General features: G+C 46.5%; 1 protein-coding gene across 1 annotated transcript in view; it reads left to right on the forward strand.

Annotated features, from left to right (window-relative positions):
- Window positions 1-19,708, forward strand: part of LOC134344236 (cryptochrome-1-like) — a 92,146-nt gene extending 72,438 nt beyond the window's left edge. The window contains exons 9-12 of the mRNA XM_063043698.1: window positions 6,052-6,254; window positions 9,741-9,824; window positions 14,442-14,560; window positions 19,162-19,708. Of these exons, the coding sequence (XP_062899768.1) occupies window positions 6,052-6,254; window positions 9,741-9,824; window positions 14,442-14,560; window positions 19,162-19,185 (430 nt within the window). The 3' untranslated portion in view covers window positions 19,186-19,708. The remainder of the gene's footprint in view (window positions 1-6,051; window positions 6,255-9,740; window positions 9,825-14,441; window positions 14,561-19,161) is intronic.
- The last annotated feature ends 290 nt before the right edge of the window (window positions 19,709-19,998 follow it).

The raw sequence follows: 19,998 nt of genomic DNA on the forward strand, positions 1-19,998 counted from the left end.
CAGCCATTCCGACTAGTTCTCTTACTTTTTTCTTCTTACTTTTTTAACTTACATTATTTGTTGTATTTTTTTTTCACGGTAACACGTTGAAGCTGCACCCTCTCTAACATGCTGGTGGAGAGAGTTTTATTTGGGTTTTTAGCGCTGGAAATAGTTACATTCGGACACATCTCATCAGCGGGGCAGCAGAATGGTAGAATTGTGTATTCCAGGGACCAGCTGATTGAGCTTATGCCAGCCCGTTTAGCGAACAGAGCGGCGGACACCCCTGCTGAAATCTGGAGGAAAACACACAGAGGATGCAGAGGGGGATCACAAAGTCGAGGAAAGAGGACCGGGGCGAGACAATAGAGACTTATGGAGAAGAGGAGTTTGGTGGGTAATAAAATGGACGAGTTGACGGCGCTAGTCAGGAGTCAGAGAACATTTCGGGAGTGCAGTGTTATGTGTTTTACTGAAACGTGGCTGCACGAGGACATACCCAACCAAAAATTTTCCATGGAGGGCTTCCAGACCGTTCGGGCTGACCAGAAATTCACTGAGAGCGGTATGCGTAAAGGAGTTGGGGGCTTGCTGTTCTGATTAACAACGGATGGTGCAATCTGGGTCATATTATGATCGAGGAACGTGTTTGTATCCTGGATATTGAACTTTTTGCTGTTGGACTCTGGCCGTATTCCACCGAGATGCAACACTGGGCATCGTTGGAAGTTGTTCCTGTCTGTGGCCATCGAACTTTGCAGCTCTTCCTGTGGAGGGTCAGACACCCTGAGCCAATAGGCTGGTCCTGGACTTATAGTTTGCATATTGTTGTTTGATTGTTTGTGGTTTTTGTATTGCTATATTTATGCTCTATTCTTGGTTGGTGCAGCTGTAATGAAACCCAATTTCCCTCAGGATCAATAAAGTATATATATATCTATCTATCCATGGAAAAGATCGGTCGACGTTTCGGGCCGGAACCCTTCGTCAGGACTGTAGAGGGAAGGGGCAGAGGCCCCATAAAGAAGATCGGGGGAGGGTGGGAAGGAGAAGGCTGGTAGGTTCCAGGTGAAGAACCAGTAAGGGGAAAGATAAAGGGGTGGCGGAGGGGAAGGGGAGGCAGGGAGGTGATGGGCAGGAAAGGTGAAGAAGGAATAGGAGAAAACACAATGGGTAGTAGAAGGAGGCGGAACCAAGAAGGAGGTGATAGGCAGCTGGGGGAGGGGGCAGAGTGACATAGGGATAGGGGAAGGGAGGGGGAGGGAATTACCGGAAGTTGGAGAATTCTATGTTCATACCAAGGGGCTGGAGACTACCTAGACCAATCCCTGCAGAAAGCAGAGAGGGGTCGGTCCCTCCCCACGGATCTCCCACCTGGCACTTATCCCTGTAAGCGCAAGTGCTACACCTGTCCCTACACCTCCCCTCTTGCCACCATTCAGGGCCCCAAACAGTCCTTCCAAGTGAGGCAACACTTCACTTGAGTCTGTTGGGGTCACCTATTGCATCCGGTGCTCCCGGTGCGGCCTCCTCTACATCGGTGAAACCCGACGCAGATTGGAGGACCACTTCGTCGAGCACCTCCACTCCGTCCGCCACAACAGACAGGATCTCCCAGTAGCCACCCACTTCAACTCTGCTTCCCACTCCCATTCAGATATGTCCATACATGGCCTCCTCTACTGCCATGATGAGGAGCAGCTCCTCATATACCATCTAGGTAGTCTCCAGCCCCTTGGTATGAACATAGAATTCTCCAGCTTTCGGTAATTCCCTTCCCCTCCCTTCCCCTATCCCTATGTCACTCTGCCCCCTCCCCCAGCTGCCTATCACCTCCCTCATGGTTCTGCCTCCTTCTACTACCCATTGTGTTTTCCCCTATTCCTTCTTCACCTTTCCTGCCTATCCCCTCCCTGCTTCTCCCCCCCCCACCCCTTTATCTTTCCCCTTACTGGTTTTTCACCTGGAACCTACCAGCCTTCTCCTTCCCACCCTCCCCCCACCTTCTTTATAGGACCTCTGTCCCCTCCCTCTTCAGTCCTGACGAAGGGTTCCGGCCCGAAACGTCGACTGATCGTTTCCACGGATGCTGCCCGACCTGCTGAGTTCCTCCAGCGTGTTGTGAGTGTTGCTTTGACCCCAGCATCTGCAGAGTATTTTGTGCTTTCAGATGCTGAATGCTTGGACATCTGCAATAAGTCAAAGGAGCAGGAGTCCACCTGTGCAAGCTGAAAGATTCACATTTCAACCACGTGTACGGTGAATGCGCTGTTTGCGTTAACTACCAAGCAGCCAAGGATGTCCGAGGGGTGGCCTGCAAGTGTTGCCACACATTCGAGCACCAGTATAACATACTGGCGATGCTCGGCACAACAAGCAGCAAACAGCAACAGCAAAAATGAGCCACGTTGCTGTGTCCCACCCACGTGCACACACGGTGCTTTAAACCCAGGACAGGGCTCCGGCCCCCAGCAGTCATGTATTTGGGCCTGCAGACACCCGGTTTCAATCTCCCCAGCACACTGACGGAGATTTGCAGGTTCAGTTCTGGCCAATATGCCTCAACCTCCGGGCTTCCATTTCATCCTGGGACCTCGATCCCAGGATACGGTGATCACCCAACAACAGGCCTCAAAATGCGAATGACCGATGGCCTCAACCTCTGGTCTCACCAACTCCTGAACCCAGGGTGTCATCGGAACTCGTTCCTCTTGCCCACATGAAAGTCTGACTCCTGGATCTCGCTGACCTGGGAGAACCAGCGTCCCGTCCACTCTCTGCCGGTCTAACATCTGACCATGGATGTCCTACATCCCCGATCTGCTTTTCAAATGTGGAATGAAGACCTAGGCACAGGCCTCACCTCCAATCCCCAGCATCCCTGTCCCTAAACGCAACCTGACCCCTAAGCCCCCTCTGTCTTCAAAACCATCCCTATGAACCTAAAAAAATGTAAAAATAAAGCAATTAAAAACCAGCTAAATGTGAATGATATTCCACTATCCGGTTGCATCATGGGAAATCCTGGTGTATCCTGGGAGTATTCTGTCTTGGCCAATGCACTGCCTGATGATTACTTTGATACTGTACTCATTGGTACATTTTAAATGCATGTTTTCCACGAGGGCCAACAAATAGATTCTTTGAGGTTGTCATAGCTGGGATAGGGGTAGTGGGAATCAGCTACCACTATCTATTAGTCATAGTCATAGTCATACTTTATTGATCCCGGGGGAAATTGGTTTTCATTACAGTTGCACCATAAATAATAAATAGTAATAAAACCATAAATAGTTCAATAGTAATATGTAAATTATGCCAGGAAATAAGTCCAGGACCTGCCTATTGGCTCAGGGTGTCTGACCCTCCAAGGGAGGAGTTGTAAAGTTTGATGGCCACAGGCAGGAATGACTTCCTATGACGCTCTGTGTTGCATCTCGGTGGAATGAGTCTCTGGCTGAATGTACTCCTGTGCCCACCCAGTACATTATGTAGTGGATGGGAGATGGCATGCAACTTAGACAGCATCCTCTTCTCAGACACCACCGTGAGAGAGTCCAGTTCCATCCCCACAACATCACTGGCCTTACGAATGAGTTTGTTGATTCTGTTGGTGTCTGCCACCCTCAGCCTGCTGCCCCAGCACACAACAGCAAACATGCTGAGCATGCTACATTATGACATTATGAGCATGCTACACTAGCGCTGGAAACCTGGCAATAGCTCAGTCCGCACCAAATTGATTTGTGTTCGCTCAGTGCTGCCCTCAAGTGTTCGCTCAGTGCTGCCCTCCGGTGATCACTCGGCGCTGCCTCCGGTGTTCACTCGGTGCTGCCCTCCGGTGATCACTCGGCGCTGCCTCCGGTGATCACTCGGTGCTGCCCTCAGGTGATCACTCGGCGCTGCCTCCGGTGTTCGCTCGGTGCTGCTCTCCAGTGTTCGCTCGGTGCTGCCTCCGGTGATCACTCGGCACTGCCTCCGGTGTTCGCTCGGTGCTGCTCTCCGGTGTTCGCTCGGTGCTGCTCTCCGGTGTTCGCTCGGTGCTGCCTCCGGTGATCACTCGGCGCTGCCTCCGGTGTTCGCTCGGTGCTGCTCTCCGGTGTTCGCTTGGTGCTGCTCTCCGGTGATCACTCGGCGCTGCCTCCGGTGATCACTCGGCGCTGCCTCCGGTGTTCACTCGGTGCTGCTCTCCGGTGTTCGCTCGGTGCTGCCCTCCGGTGTTCGCTCGGTGCTGCTCTCCGGTGTTCGCTCGGTGCTGCTCTCCGGTGTTCGCTCGGTGCTGCTCTCCGGTGATCACTCGGTGCTGCCCTCAGGTGTTCACTCGGTGCTGCTCTCCGGTGTTCGCTCGGTGCTGCTCTCCGGTGTTCGCTCGGTGCTGCTCTCCGGTGTTCACTCAGTGCTGCCCTCAGGTGTTCACTCAGTGCTGCCCTCAGGTGTTCGCTCGGCGCTGCTCTCCGGTGTTCGCTCGGCACTGCCCTCAGGTGTTCACTCGGTGCTGCTCTCAGGTGTTCACTCGGTGCTGCTCTCCGGTGTTCACTCAGTGCTGCTCTCCGGTGTTCACTCAGTGCTGCCTCCAGTGTTCGCTCGGTGCTGCCCTCAGGTGTTCACTCGGTGCTGCTCTCCGGTGTTCGCTCGGTGCTGCCCTCAGGTGTTCGCTCGGTGCTGCCCTCCGGTGATCACTCGGCGCTGCCTCCGGTGTTCGCTCGGTGCTGCCCTCAGGTGTTCACTCGGTGCTGCTCTCAGGTGTTCACTCGGTGCTGCTCTCCGGTGTTCACTCAGTGCTGCTCTCCGGTGTTCGCTCGGTGCTGCCCTCAGGTGTTCACTCAGTGCTGCTCTCCGGTGTTCACTCAGTGCTGCCCTCAGGTGTTCACTCGGTGCTGCCCTCAGGTGTTCACTCGGTGCTGCTCTCAGGTGTTCACTCGGTGCTGCTCTCCGGTGTTCACTCAGTGCTGCTCTCCGGTGTTCACTCAGTGCTGCCTCCAGTGTTCGCTCGGTGCTGCCCTCAGGTGTTCACTCGGTGCTGCTCTCCGGTGTTCGCTTGGTGCTGCTCTCAGGTGTTCGCTCGGTGCTGCCCTCCGGTGATCACTCGGTGCTGCCTCCGGTGTTCGCTCGGTGCTGCCCTCAGGTGTTCACTCGGTGCTGCTCTCCGGTGTTCGCTCGGTGCTGCTCTCCGGTGTTCGCTCGGTGCTGCTCTCCGGTGTTCGCTCGGCGCTGCCTCCGGTGTTCGCTCGGTGCTGCCCTCAGGTGTTCGCTCGGTGCTGCTCTCCGGTGTTCACTCAGTGCTGCCTCCGGCGTTCACTCAGCGCTGCCTCCGGTGTTCGCTCGGCGCTGCCTCCGGTGTTCGCTCGGCGCTGCCTCCGGTGTTCGCTCGGTGCTGCCCTCAGGTGTTCACTCGGTGCTGCTCTCCGGTGTTCGCTCGGTGCTGCTCTCCGGTGTTCACTCAGTGCTGCCTCCGGTGTTCGCTCGGCGCTGCCTCCGGTGTTCGCTCGGTGCTGCCCTCAGGTGTTCACTCGGTGCTGCTCTCCGGTGTTCGCTCGGTGCTGCTCTCCGGTGTTCGCTTTGTATTGCCCTCAGGTGTATACTCAGCGCTGCTGTCCTGCATTTGCTCAGTGCTGCCCTCTGGTGTTCCCTCAGCACTGCTGTCCTGTGTTTGCTCAGTGCTGCCCTCTGGTGTTCCGTCAGTACTGCTGTCCTGTGTTTGCTCAGCGCTGCTGTCCTGTGTTTGCTCAGTGCTGCCCTCTGGTGTTTGCTCAGCACTGCTGGCCTGTGTTTGTTCGGTGCTGCCATCTGGTGTTTGCTTGGTGAAAGAACAAGCTGGACCACTACAACTTGCCATCAATCTACAGTCATACTACTCAGGAACTTGGGCTATATATTTTTTTCTTCTTTGTGACTGTTTATCTGAAACCTTAACCATATGTGCTATTTGAGCTATGTGCAGTGTGTTGTGTATTGTTGGTATTGTGTTTTGCACCTTGGCCCCAGAGGAACACCGCTTCGCTTGGCTGTATTCATGTATGGTTCAATGATAATTAAGTTTGAATGAACTGTATAACTTTGTTTTTGCAGGCGCTACTTGCCAATTCTTAAAGAATTCCCCACAAAATACATCTATGATCCGTGGAACGCTCCTGACACTGTACAGATTGCTGCAAAGTGCATCATTGGGGTACATTACCCAAAGCCCATGGTGATACATGCAGAGGCCAGTCGCCTTAACATCGAGAGAATGAAGCAGATCTACCAGCAACTCTCACGCTACAGGGGACTTGGTGAGATGTCTATTATCTCTGTTCCAAAGCTAAAACAAACATGTTCATTTCAATTCAGGCACTTGTTGTTTGATGCAGTACATACTGATATTGATAAAGTATCGTTTATATGTATAAATGTCTTCCTTTTACTTCAGTGAGCTCCAACAGTAAACAGAATTTATTTTCTGGCACTTATTCACATTAGACAAAATATAATAGATTCCAGTTAACTGGGCAGCTGCTTATTTGGGACATTTCTTAAAGAACTAAAACTAATGGAGAAAATAGATGGGATTTCCTTTGTTTATCTGGGACACTATGCCACTTAATTGGGGCGGGAGACTTGTCGAACAGACTCTAATTAGTGTCAGACACTACACCATGCTTAGAGTGAAGCCGTTAAATTGCATCACTTGCGTGTGCTTCCATTCAAAAAGCAGTGAATTTGTCACTGATAGTTAGCCAGAAGTGAGAAGTAAGACAATTCAGAACTGTTTTGCTCACTGTGGTTTCAAGCATTCAGGCTTGGAGATGCCAGAAACTGCCAAGAGTGAAAATGAAACGATTTCATCACTTCAACAAGTTAGGAACTATGAAGTATTTGAAGGTATCAGCAATCATCTTGAATGTTACAATGAAAATGAAGATTTGGAGGATGCAATCGTCAATAGCATTGTATGAAGGCAGTCATGAGGTGTCTGCACTGACTTTGTTCATTTATGGTCAAAAGAATGCTATGTGGATGAATTCCTTTATTGATAAGTATTAGGTATGAAAAGATAACCTACCATTTAACTGAGTAACAAATTACATATTTAAATGAAATACAGAACATATTTGAACACTATCCTATACTGCAATATTATAAAGCTGTGCCTTAGTTCCTAATAGTTAGAACATAGGAATTAATTCAGTGTACACTGCTGTGTTCTTTTGACTAACTGGGCATTTAGAGAATCATGGTCTGATCAGGGACAGTCAGCATGGATTTGTGAAGGGCAGATCGTGTCTAACAAGCCTGATAGAGTTCTTTGAGGAGGTGACTAGGCATATAGGTGAGGGTAGTGCAGTGGATGTGATCTATATGGATTTTAGTAAGGCATTTGACAAGGTTCCACATGGTAGGCTTATTCAGAAAGTCAGAAGGCATGGGATCTAGGGAAGTTTGGCCAGGTGGATTCAGAATTGGCTTGCCTACAGAAGGCAGAGGGTGATGGTGGAGGGAGTACATTCAAATTGGAGGATTGTGACTAGTGGTGTCCCACAAGGATCTGTTCTGAGACCTCTACTTTTCACGATTTTTATTAATTACTGGGATGTGGGGGTAGAAGGGTGGGCTGGCAAGTTTGCAGACGACACAAAGGTTGGTGGTGTTGTAGATAGTGTAGAGGATTGTCGAAGATTGCAGAGAGACATTGATAGGATGCAGAAGTGGGCTGAGAAGTGGCAGATGGAGTTCAACCCGGAGAAGTGTGAGGTGGTACATTTTGGAAGGACAAACTCCAAGGCAGAGTACAAAGTAAATGGCAGGATACTTGGAAGTGTGGAGGAGCAGAGGGATCTGGGGGTACATGTCCACAGATCCCTGCAAGTTGCCTCACAGGTGGATAGGGTAGTTAAGAAAGCTTATGGGGTGTTAGCTTTCATAAGCCGAGGGATAGAGTTTAAGAGTTGTGATGTAATGTTGCAGCTCTATAAAACTCTGGTTAGGCCACACTTGGAGTACTGTGTCCAGTTCTGGTCACCTCACTATAGGAAGGATATGGAAGCATTGGAAAGGGTACAGAGGAGATTTACCAGGATGCTGCCTGGTTTAAAGAGTATGCATTATGATCAGAGATTAAGGGAGCTAGGGCTTTACTCTTTGGAGAGAAGGAGGATGAGAGGAGACATGATAGAGGTGTACAAGATATTAAGAGGAATAGATAGAGTGGATAGCCGGCGCCTCTTCCCCAGGGCACCACTGCTCAGTACAAGAGGACGTGGCTTTAAGGTGGGATGTTCAAAGGGGATATTAGCTGAAGGTTTTTTACTCAGAGAGTAGTTGGTGCGTGGAATGCACTGCCTGAGTCAGTGGTGGAGGCAGATACATTAGTGAAGTTTAAGAGATTACTAGACAGATATATGGAGGAATTTAAAGTGGGGGGTTATATGGGAGGCAGGGTTTGAGGGTCAGCACAACTTTGTGGGCTGAAGGGCCTGTAATCTGCTGTACTATTCTATGTTCTATGTAAATGAACAAAATCTGCACAGACACCTAATATGGATAATGAACTGCCTTCATACAATGGTGTTAATGATTGTATCCTCCAAATCTTCATTTTCATTGTTACATTCAAGATGATTGTCGATACATTCAAATTCCTTACAGTTCCTAGCTTGTTTAAGTAGTGAAATCATTTCATTTTCACTGCCATCCATTTTTGGCATTTCCAATGATGAAATCTTGAAACCACAATGAGCAAAACAGTCCTGAGTTGTCTTACTACAAATACTAGTGACAAAAGTCACTGCTTTTTCAACACGAACACATGCAACTGGAGGCTATTTAAAACCTGTTTGCTCTCGGTACAGTGTACACACCAGTGCATGCATCTGATGCTAGTTAGCAACAATCTCCTGCACCAATTAAATGGTATAATGTCCCAAATAAACAAAGGGAATCTCAATTATTTTCTCAATTAGTTTTTGTACTTTAAGTTTTGTCTCAAATAATCAGCTGCCCCAATTAACCAATAGTCCAATTAGTTGGAATCCACTATATTAAATTCTGAAATCTTGAATAAAAAGATGCTCTGCCATCTTCTACAGTATCCCAATCAACGTAATCTCACAAAAGCTGCAATCTTTATAATCCAGAAAGAAAAATTAAGATTAAACATTTGTCAGTAAAAACTAAAGAATATACATTCTCTACAGCACTGACTATGAGATCGGGGTTCAATTTCCTGCCACTGTCTGTAAGGAGTTTGTATGTTCTCCCAGGGTTTCCTTCGGGTGCTCCAAGTTCCTCCCACATTCCAAAGATGTACGGATTAGGGTTAATGTGCTGTGGGCATGCCACGTAGACACTTGCGGGCTGCCCCCAGCACAGCCTCACTGATTTGATTTGATCCAAACAACTTTCGTTTCACTGTATGTTTCAATATACATGTGACAAATAAAGCTACTCTTTAATGAAACTAATTTACAGTTTATACTTGAATAATTTGAGAAACTGTTTCAAATGGTAGGTTAGGGAATTTTGTACAAATTTGTTTTTTTTCTTTGTGACTGTATGTTTTTCTGATATTGTAACCACCTGTGCTATTTGTGCTACGTGCAGTGTGCTGTGTGCTGTTGATAATGTGCTTTGCGCCTTGGCCCCAAAGGAATGCTGCTTCATTTGGTTGTATTCATGTATGGTTGAATGGTAATTGAACATGAGATTGAACTTGATATTGATGCCTTGGGATTTTCTTTGTACTTTATTTAAATGTTAACATTTTTTTACAATTTTAATAGGTCTGCTTGCATCTGTGCCTTCCAGCCAAAGTGGAAATGGAGGAATGATGTACACTTTGGGAGAGCAAGTACCTGAGAACACAGGTGAGCCTGAAGGTTCCGCTATCTTGGAGCAAAAATAAAAAAAATGCAAGTGCTGCTGTAACAGTACGTGGTAAACACCAGAGGTTCGGCAGATGCTGGAAATCCAGAGCCATGCACGAAATGCTGGAAAATCTCAGCAAGCCAGGCAGCATCTATGGAGGGGAATAAGCAGTCAATGTCTCAAGCCAAGACCCTTCTTCAGGTTGTCTCACCTCTTCTCTTCTCCGCACCTGCCTATCACCTTCCCCTGGTGCCTCTCCTCCTTCCATTTCAGCCATGGTCCGCTCTCCTCTCCTATCACACTCCTTCTCCAGCTCTTTTCCTTTTCCACCTATCATCTCCCAGCTTCTTACTTCACCCCCCCTCCCCTCCCACTCACCTGGTCTCACCTATCACCTGCCAGCCTGTACTCCTTCCCCTCCCCCGCCCTTTTATTCTGACTTCTTCCCCCTTCCTTTCCAGTCCTGATGTAGGGTGACAGCCCAAAATGTCGGCTGTTTATTCATTTCCCTGAGTGACCTCCTGAGCTCCCCCACCATTTTGTGTGTGTTACTATAGCTCATGGAAACGACAAGATGATCAGAACAATGAGACACACTATGGAAACACACTGGGAGAACTGTGGGGAAAATAAATCGGTGCAGATGCCAACTATAAATTTACTAATTGTTCCATCATGGGCACTGGCCTCCCCACCACTGAGGTCATCTTCAAATGGTGGGGCTCACGAGGGGCCCCATTGCCCAGGACGTACCCCCTTCTCCTTGCTACCACCAGCAGGGAGCTACAGGAGTCCGAAGACACACGCTCAATATTCCCGGCAGTCTGCCATCAGAGTTCTGAATGGACAACGAGCCCATGAATACTAGCTCACCATCTTGTTCTGCTTATTTAATTTATATATACTTCTAATTGTAATTTGTAGTATATTTTACAAATTGCACTGTACTGTTGCTGCAAAACACCAAATTTTGTGGCATACGTTAGCAATGATGAACTCGATTCTGACTCTGTCTGTAAGCAGTTTATACGTTCACTCTGTGGTCGCTAGGGTTTCCTCAGTTTCTTCCCACTTTCCAGAGGCCTCTGGGTTAGGGCACTGAGATGTGGGTATGCTATGTTGGCGACACTAGCAGATTGCCCCAGTACAATCCTCACAGATTTGTTTTGACAGAAACAACGCACTTCACTGTATGTTTCAAAGTACCTGTGACAAATAAAACTAATATTTGCCCGAGTGATAAGGCCTCACTGAGAGCCTAGCATTCAGACGAACTTCAGAAAGAAGCGTTTAATTCCAGCCAGAAGGAGCATCAAAGATCTCATCGACTGTGGCTGTGTCCTTGTCATGAGCACCTGGGTCACAACACATCGATGAAAATGGTGAAACTACCCACCCGTCTGCCCCATCAAGTACATTCTGCCTCACCTGGTACATAGTTTGTGGGTTCCACATTAGCCTTATCTGACACCTCAGAATCCTCATACCTGAGTGGAAGGCAAGTTACCTTTATTCCCCAAGAGCTGCCTGAGAGGAGAGTCAAACGCACAAATGTATGCAAACTAGGGTTTTTGAAGCTATACCTTTGCAGCTTGAAGGTAGATGTGTATTAATAATGCATGTTTCAGCTATTACAGTGCTTTACAGCCAGGTAATTCCATTTTTTTAATGTATAGTAATTGTTGCATTGTGGGAAGTACAGCCATTTTGTGCATGGCAGATTCCCCATGTATTTTGCATATTGCATATATTTGCACATAAATACATGCATATTTTATGCAATATGGCAATTGCCATGCAGTGCTGCTGGAAATTGTTGAGGAATAACTATTGACTGGAGCACCATGGACTAGTTCTTATTTTGACACAGTGTCATGTGATCTCTTGCTCAGCAAGATAGCCGTGGTTTATCTGAAAGGCGGTGCCCTCTTAGTGATGCACTGGTGTGTGAGCCCAGGCTTTTGGGCACAAGGTCCCGAAGTGGGAATTGAGCAGGAAGCCTTCTGACCTGCCAGCGCACCCCAGGTAGAAAACACTGTGGATCGTTACCGCATTATTATACAGGTATTACCCAGAATATAAGAGCGAGGATGTGATGCTGAGGCTTCATAAGGCATTGGTCAGAACACACTTGAAGTACGGTGAGCGGTTTTGGGCCCCTTGCCTGAGAAAAGATGTGCAGGTGTTGCAGAAGGTCCAGAGGAAGTTCACAAGAATGATTCTGGGAATGAAGGGGTTAATGTACGAAGAATGTTTAATGGCTGTGAGCCTGTACTCACTGGAGTTTAGAAGAATGAGGGAGGATCTCGTTGAAACAGATCAAATACTAAAAGGCTGAGATAGAATGGACGTAGAGAGGATATTTCCTACCATGGGTGAGTCTAGGACCAGAGGGCACAGCCACAGGATAGGGCAGAGGTTCCCAGCTCTTTTAATGTCATGCACCTCTACCATTAACCGAGGGGTCTGGGAACCCCCAGAATGGAGGAATGTCCATTTTGAACAGAGGTGAGAAGGAATCTCTTTTAGCCAGAGGGTGGTGAATCTGTGGAATTCGTGCCACAGACGACTGTGGAGGCCACATCATTGGGTATAATTAAAGCAGAGGTTGATAGGTTCTTAATTAATCAGGGCGCCACAAGTCATGGGAGAAGAGAGTGGAATGGTGTTGAGAGGGATAATAAATCAGCTATGATGGAATGGTGGAGCAGACTCAATGGGCCGAATGGCCAACATCCCCCCCTCCTATATATACACTTATATTAATATAAATTATATATTGTGGCAGCATCACATGCGGGACTCGAACCGCCATTGGGAACCGCAGACAGACACACGGTAGCGTGTTTGGAACTACCCGCTCCAGGGACAGTCTGACGTCACGTCCGCCCCGCGGGTCACAGGAGCCCATGGGAGGGGAGATTTAAGCGCGTGATTTTGAATCAGTAAAGGCATTCTGAGTTCAGCTCTCCCTGTCTCCGTGTGTTTCTTTAGTAGCCCGTTTGCACACGACTACTATATATATATATATATATATATATATGTAATTTAAATAACTAGTGCTAAAAAGAGAGCAAAAAATGTTGAGATGGTGTACAAGGGTTCATTGTCCATTCAGAAATCTGCTGAAACTGTTCCTGAATCGTTGAGTGTGGGTCTTCAGGCTCCTGTACCTCCTCCCTGATGGTAGCAGTGAGAAGAGGGCACGTCCTGGGTGACGGGGGCCCTGAATGATGGACGCTCCCTTTTCAACGCATCAACTATTGAAGGTGCTGATGATGGAGCGGACTGAGTTTACAACTTTCTGCAGCATTTCCCGATCCTGTGCAGTGGACCCTCCATTCCAGACGGTGATGTAACCAGTTGGAATGCCCCCTCCCCCATGGCATATCTGTAGAAATTTGCTGGAGTCTTTAGTGACATACCAACTACATCCCCATTTCAGAGGGCTGCAGGTTCGTGCAGATCTGGAGATTTGGCCGTAAGGTTAAGCTGGTCCTAGAGTGCAGTACTGAGGAAAATGACTTTGTCTGCTTAAAGGTACAGAGACCTACGATACTGAGGCGATGGACACTACCATCACCCCCACAGCTGCCTGGGCAGTGCTCATGTCAACAAAACATTGCTGTTGGTGAGAATTTGTGAGCATTAACCAATCACCAAATTTCCTACATTAGCACAAGCACCAATACAGTTCAAAGTTCAAAGTAATTTATTATCAAAGTACGTGTTTGTACAACCCTGACATTCATTTTCTTGTGGGCGTTCACAGTAGATACAAAGAAACTCAAAAGAATCAATGGAAGTCTGTACAGAAAGACTGATAATCAATGTGCAAAGGAAGACCACGTGTGTAAACACAAAATAATAAAATAATTAAGTAAGACTGAGACATGAGCTGTCTAGTCCTTCAAAGTGAATCTGTAGGTTGTGGAATCAGTTCAGAGTTGAGGTGAGTGAAGTTATCCACGCTGGTTCAGGAGCCTGATGGTTGAGGGGTGGTAACCGTACCTGGACATGGAGGTGTGAGTCCTGAGGCTCCTGTACCTTCTTCCTGATGACAGCAGTGAGAAGAGAGCAGGGTCTGGGTGGAGGGTGTCCTTGATGTTGGATGCAGTTAGCCGGTGATTTCAAGTACCTCATCTTGCTCAACCATTCTCGGCATTGCACTATTAATGCTGACTTCCACTAACGCTGAGGGATGACCAAATGCCTGGCTGTGCAAAGGCCAAGACACCCAGGGTATAAAACAAAGTGTTATGTCCTTTCTACATTTGCCCCGTATTTATTTAGAGATACGGTGTGGACCAGGCCTTTCCAGCCTTTCGAGCTGTGCTGCCCAGCCACAGGACAATTTACCCTGACCATTTAACCGACCAACTGGTATGTCTTTGGACTCTGGGAGGAAACCAGAGCACCTGGAGGAAACCCATGTGAAAGACGTGAATTGACTCCTCACAGAGAACCCCAGGATTGAACTCTGAACTCTGACACCTTAGCTGTAATATCATCGCACTAACCTCAAGGTTACTCATTGCCCTAAAATCAGTGATCAATTTTCTCCATTTTTCTGATGTTTTCTTCCCTTCCCCCCCCAACATTGTCCTTTTACCCAGACCTGGTTCAAAGTTGTTCAAGTGGACCATTGACGGCCAAGCGTGGTCTGGAAAATGACAGCGGTGCTGCTGATTCCGGGGAATCCTCGGCACAGAAGTTCCGTCGCCAGGGCGATGATGTAAGTATTGCTAAGTTTTTACATTGTAAATTCCCTTCCCTGTTCATTACTTAGTTATATGATGGCATGGCTTGTCTCTCCCTTGCCCTCCATTTCTAATGCTCTATAAACTATGAATTACACAGTCTGAACATTGGCCTCAAACATAGAAAACCTACAGCACAATACAGGCCCTTCGGCCCACAATGCTGTGCTGAACATGTACCTACTTTAGAAATTACCTAGGGTTACCCATACTGTGTCCGTGTCACATTTGGATTTATTTATCACCTACATGGAAACCTATAGTTGTTGGATTAGACCGCTTAATTGTTAATTTCTTTGTAGCTTAATAATTAATTACCTGTTTTGTACCTTATATGGCTACATATATATACACACACATAACTGTTTAGTATGTTTCCTAGTGGTCACTGTATGAATATGCAATTGTTCAGTGTGTCCCCTAGTGGTTACAGTTCTTGTATTACTCTGAAAAGTTCTATAGTACTGCATTATTTGAACAGGGGCTATCTGAGTGGTTAGCCCCTACCTATAAATTTGAATAGAATGTTCCTTATCCATGTGGTATAAGAAGGACAAAACACGTGGTCCTGCCATCTTTATTCTTTCTGATCTCTGTGTTCTTAGCTGCTGGCCACTTGCAGCTCCAGGTTTTCAATTCTCTTCGTTCGAATCGCACTTAGTAAAATTACTGAGAAGCCATTGGTTTTATGGGTCTTTCCTGACTTCCAATTGAAAACATCAGAATCCAACACCGTGAAATGCGTATTGGCCTTAACAACCAACACCACATGCTGGGGGCAGCCCACAAGTATTGCCACACCTTCCAGTGCCAGACTGTCATGCCCACAATGCTCGGCAGAACACAACAAACAACAAAACAACAACAGCAAAACAAGCCCCTTTCCAACGCACGCACGGGGAATCATCCCACTCCAGGAGAGGGTCTCCAGCCTCCAGGGATCCTGTGGACCTTTTGGGATTAGATCTTTGGCTTTGACCCCCCAGACAATGACCGGATGCCGAACTCTAAGCTCGTACTCAATCCTCCTGCTTGCACGGACATCAATCCGGAAAAAACTGAAGTGTTTCACTTCGAAAGGTCAAATTCCAGGGCAGAGTACAGGTCAATAGCAGGATTCTTGGCAGTGTGGAGGAACAGCAGGGTCTTGTTGCAGCATGTTGACAGGGTGATTAAGTTGGCATATGGTGCGTTGGCCTTCATTAGTCGGGACAATTCGGTCCAAGAACCGTGAGGTAATGTTACAACTCTATAAATCTCTGGAATATCATGTTCATTTCTGGTCACCTCATTGTTACAGGAAGGACATGGAAGCTTTAGAGAAGGTTCAGGGGAGATGTACCAGGATACTGCCTGGATTATGAGGACAGGTTGAGCAAGTTATGACTTTTCTCTTTGGAGTAACAGAGGATGAGAGGTGACTTGATAAAGCTGTACAAGATGATAAGAGGCATAGATTGAGTGGACAGCCAGAGACTTTTCGACTTTTCAAGGGAAGAAACGGTAGAGGGTTGTAAACTCAACCAGCTCCATTGTGGATATTAACCTTGTTAGCATCAGGGACATCTTCAAAAGGCATCCAACGTCAAGGACCCCCTCCCCACTCGGTACTCGCTACGTGCCCTCTTCTCATTACTACCACGAGCGTGAAGGCACACACCCAGCCTTCCAGGAACAGTTCTTCACCTCCGCCATCAGATTTTTGAACAGACAATGAACCCATGGACACTACCTCAATTTTTTTTTTGCTGTCTTTGCACTACTTATTTATCTTTGTATATTTTTCTTATGATAATTTATCATATATTTTATGTATTGCACTGTCCTGCTGCCGCAGAAACTTAACTTTTACAACAGGCAGTTTGTCAGTAATAATAAATCTGATTCCGATTCTGGCGATTGGAGTTTGGGGGGATGACAGAGGTAAGCTTTTTTTTTACACAGAGTGGTGGGTGTGTGGGATGCCCTGCCGGGGGTGGTGGGAGAGGTACATAATTTAAGAAGCTTTTAGATAGGCACATGGATGATAGAAAAATGGAGGATTATGTGTGAGGGAAGGGTTAGATTGATCTTGGAGTAGGTTAAAAGGTCAGCACAACATCGTGGGCTGAAGGGCCTGTACTGTTCAAGTGATTGCAAAAGAAGTGCAAGTGGGTGTTGCCCTGGTAACCCCTTCAGAACATCGAACAGTGCAGCACAGGAACAGGCCCTCCGGTCTACAATGTTGTGCCAAACCAGTCAAATTCGTAACCAAATGCCTAACTAAACTAACCTCTTCTGCCTACACTATGTCCATATCCTTCCGTTTTCCTCACATTCATGTACCTATCTAAACATCCCTTAAAAGTCCATAATCCATCTGCCTCCACTACCACCCCAGGCAGAGCGTTCCAAGTACTCACCACTCCCCATGAAAAACAACTTGCCCCACACTTCTCCTTTAAAATTAACCCCTCTCGCCCTAAATGCACGCCCTCTGGTATTAGAAATTTCAACCCTGGGAAAAAAATACTGTCTGTGTGCTTGGTCTGTTCCTTTCATAATCTTATAAACCTCTATCAGATTATCTTAGTTCAGATTAGGGGAAACGCAAGGGGGCAAGGATCTGAAGCAAGATCAGTAAACAATTCTAAGCCTGCTTTATGACACAAAGAATGGTGGCTACTGTTTGCCATGATATCCAGAGAGCTGCCTTCTCAAAATGGTCTTCAGTTCTACTCTGACCTCCGTGTCCTGGTTCCCTAGTGCACCAGGTCTCTACCTGGGACCTGTCCAGGCGTTTAGCTTGCAGGCTGAGTCGAGGGTGAGGAAAGCAAATGCAATGTTAGCATTCGTTTCAGGTGGACTCGAATATAAAAGTAAGGATGTAATGCAGAGGCTTTTTAAGTCATTGAACTGCACTTGGAATATGGTGAGCAGTTTTGGGCCCCTTATCTGAGAAAAAATGTGTTGGCGTTGGAGAGGGTCCAGAGGAGGTTCATGGGAATTATCACAGGAATGAAAGGGTTAACATATGAGGAGTGTTTAATGGCTCTGACCCTGTACTCACTGGAGTTTAGAAGAATGGTGGGGGTATCTCATTGAAACCTATCAAATATTTTGAAGGTCCTAGATAGTGTGGATGTGGAGAGGATCTTTCCTAGTTGGTGAGTCTAGGACCAGAGGGCACAACTGCAGAACAGAGGGACGTCCATTTAGAACAGAGCTGAGGAGAAATCTCTTTAGCCAGCGGATGGTGAATCTGTGGAATTCATTGCCACGGACGGCTGTGGAGTACAAGTCATTGAGTATATTAAAAGCGGATGTTGGTAGGTTCTTGATTACTCAGGGCATCAAAGGTTACGGAGATAGGCAGGAGAGTGGGGTTGAGAGGGATAATAAATCAGCCATGATAGAATGGCAGAGCAAACTCGATGGGCTGAATGGCCTAATTCTCCTATGTCTTGTGGTGTTATGAGTTTGGCCCAATGTGTTCAAGGAGCGGTGAAGTTTTGATGATCGACAGGTCCCTGAACCATCAGGGAGCAGTGTAGGCATGTAGGACAGGCTGAAGCCTACAGAGGAGATAGTTCACAATGGGATTACCTGAAATGAAGTAAAATCATTAACTTGTTAATAGTCACGATTCTGTTTTTAAACTGTATCGTAATCTTTTTCTAATGCCACAGACATCTGTGGAGGCCAAGTCATTGTGTATATTTAAAACAGTATTTGATAGGTTCTTGATTAAGAAGGGTTACGGGGAGAAGGCAGAAGAGTGGGTTTGAGAGGAATATAAATCAGCCATGGTGGAATGGCAGAGCAGACTCGATGGGCTGAATGGCCTAATTCTGCTCCTATGTTTTATGGCCTTATGACTTCAAAAATTCAAATTGCTAAGAATTGCCTGTTTGTGAACTTTTTTTACTTTTAACCTTTTGATTAAGAGCTTGTTCTTGAAAATGCCTTTAGTTATTATGTGCAACTCTGGCATAAGACCAGCAGCACAGAATCCAGTGGCAATGTTTGAAATACTGAGGCCTACTGTCAGTCAATAGCATTTAGCTCCGAGTTGGTGTTCTGTTGTGTGTAATTATCTATACACATCCCTTCACTGTTACCTTTAACAGATAATTCCATAACACGTGTACATTGTAGGATCTGACTGTTTAAATCTTACAAACGTAGATTAGACTGTTAAATTGTTATTTTCTTTGCTGGATAGCAATTAATTATCTGCTTGTATGTATGAGTAAGTTTAGTATGCCTCTAGTAGTTATACAAAGTATAATTCTGGAAAGCTCTGGAAGCTTCTTTGCACTGTATTATATGAATGATTTTCTAAATGGTTAACTCTTATCTATAAATTTTCCTTATTTGTGGGTCTGACAGTGGCTGTTCTCTAGTAAACACCTCCTTGTTTCTTTGTCTCTCTTTGCTTAGTCGACCTGTATTATTGTCCAACTTTCCTTTGTTCTATCAACACTTTATAAAATGATTGTGAAGCAACTAGTTCAGTGTCTCCTTCTTGACTTCTGAAGGAACACTGGATTTAAATATCAGAATCCAACTATATGATGCTTTTCCTGTTTTTCAGAGCCCACACCTTGTGTCTTACTGATGTGAAGTCTTTTATTACTGGAGCAGTCTGCCCAAAGGACCAAGACTTGCCTGTTTTTATTTTGTTAGATTTTAAATCTCATCTGTGGAATATTGTGTCTTCAATTACGTAAATGCTCAGTGTACAACTTGAATGGTCTCATAGAATGTTTTTAATATTTTGTAATCTGTAGTGTTGTAACATTTTAATGTCTCAGAAGTGTAATAATTTCAGTTTCCTGCCCATTACCATCCACATACACTCAGTGGTCACTTTATTAGTGGTCACCTGTACACCTCATCAATACAAGTCAGCCAATCACGTGGCAGCAACTCAATGCATAAAAGCATGCAGGCATGGTCAAAAGGTCCAGTTGTTCGGACGAAACATCAGAATGCCGAAAAAACGTGATCTAAATTACTTTCACCGCGGAATGATTGTTGGTGCCAGACGCTGTGATATGAGTATCTCAGAAACTGCTGATCTCACAACAATCTCTAGAATTTGCAGAGAATGGTGTGAAAAACAAAAAAAACATCCAGTGAGTGGCAGTTCTGTGAGTGAAAATGCCTTGTTAATGAGAGGGGTCAGAGGAGAATGGCCAGACTGGTTCAAGCTGACAGGAAGGCTTGAACCAGTCTGGCCATTCTCCTCTGACCCCTCTCATTAACAAAGCATTTTCACTCACAGAACTGCCACTCACTGGATGTTTTTTTTGTTTTTCACACCATTAATAACCCAAATAACCACACGTTACAACAGTGGTGTGTAGAAGAGCATCTCCGAATGCACAACACATTGAACCGTGAAGTGGAGGGACGACAGCAGCAGAAG

The sequence above is a fragment of the Mobula hypostoma genome, chromosome 3, assembly GCF_963921235.1.
Source record: "Mobula hypostoma chromosome 3, sMobHyp1.1, whole genome shotgun sequence".
In the NCBI taxonomy this organism is placed as follows: domain Eukaryota; kingdom Metazoa; phylum Chordata; class Chondrichthyes; order Myliobatiformes; family Myliobatidae; genus Mobula; species Mobula hypostoma.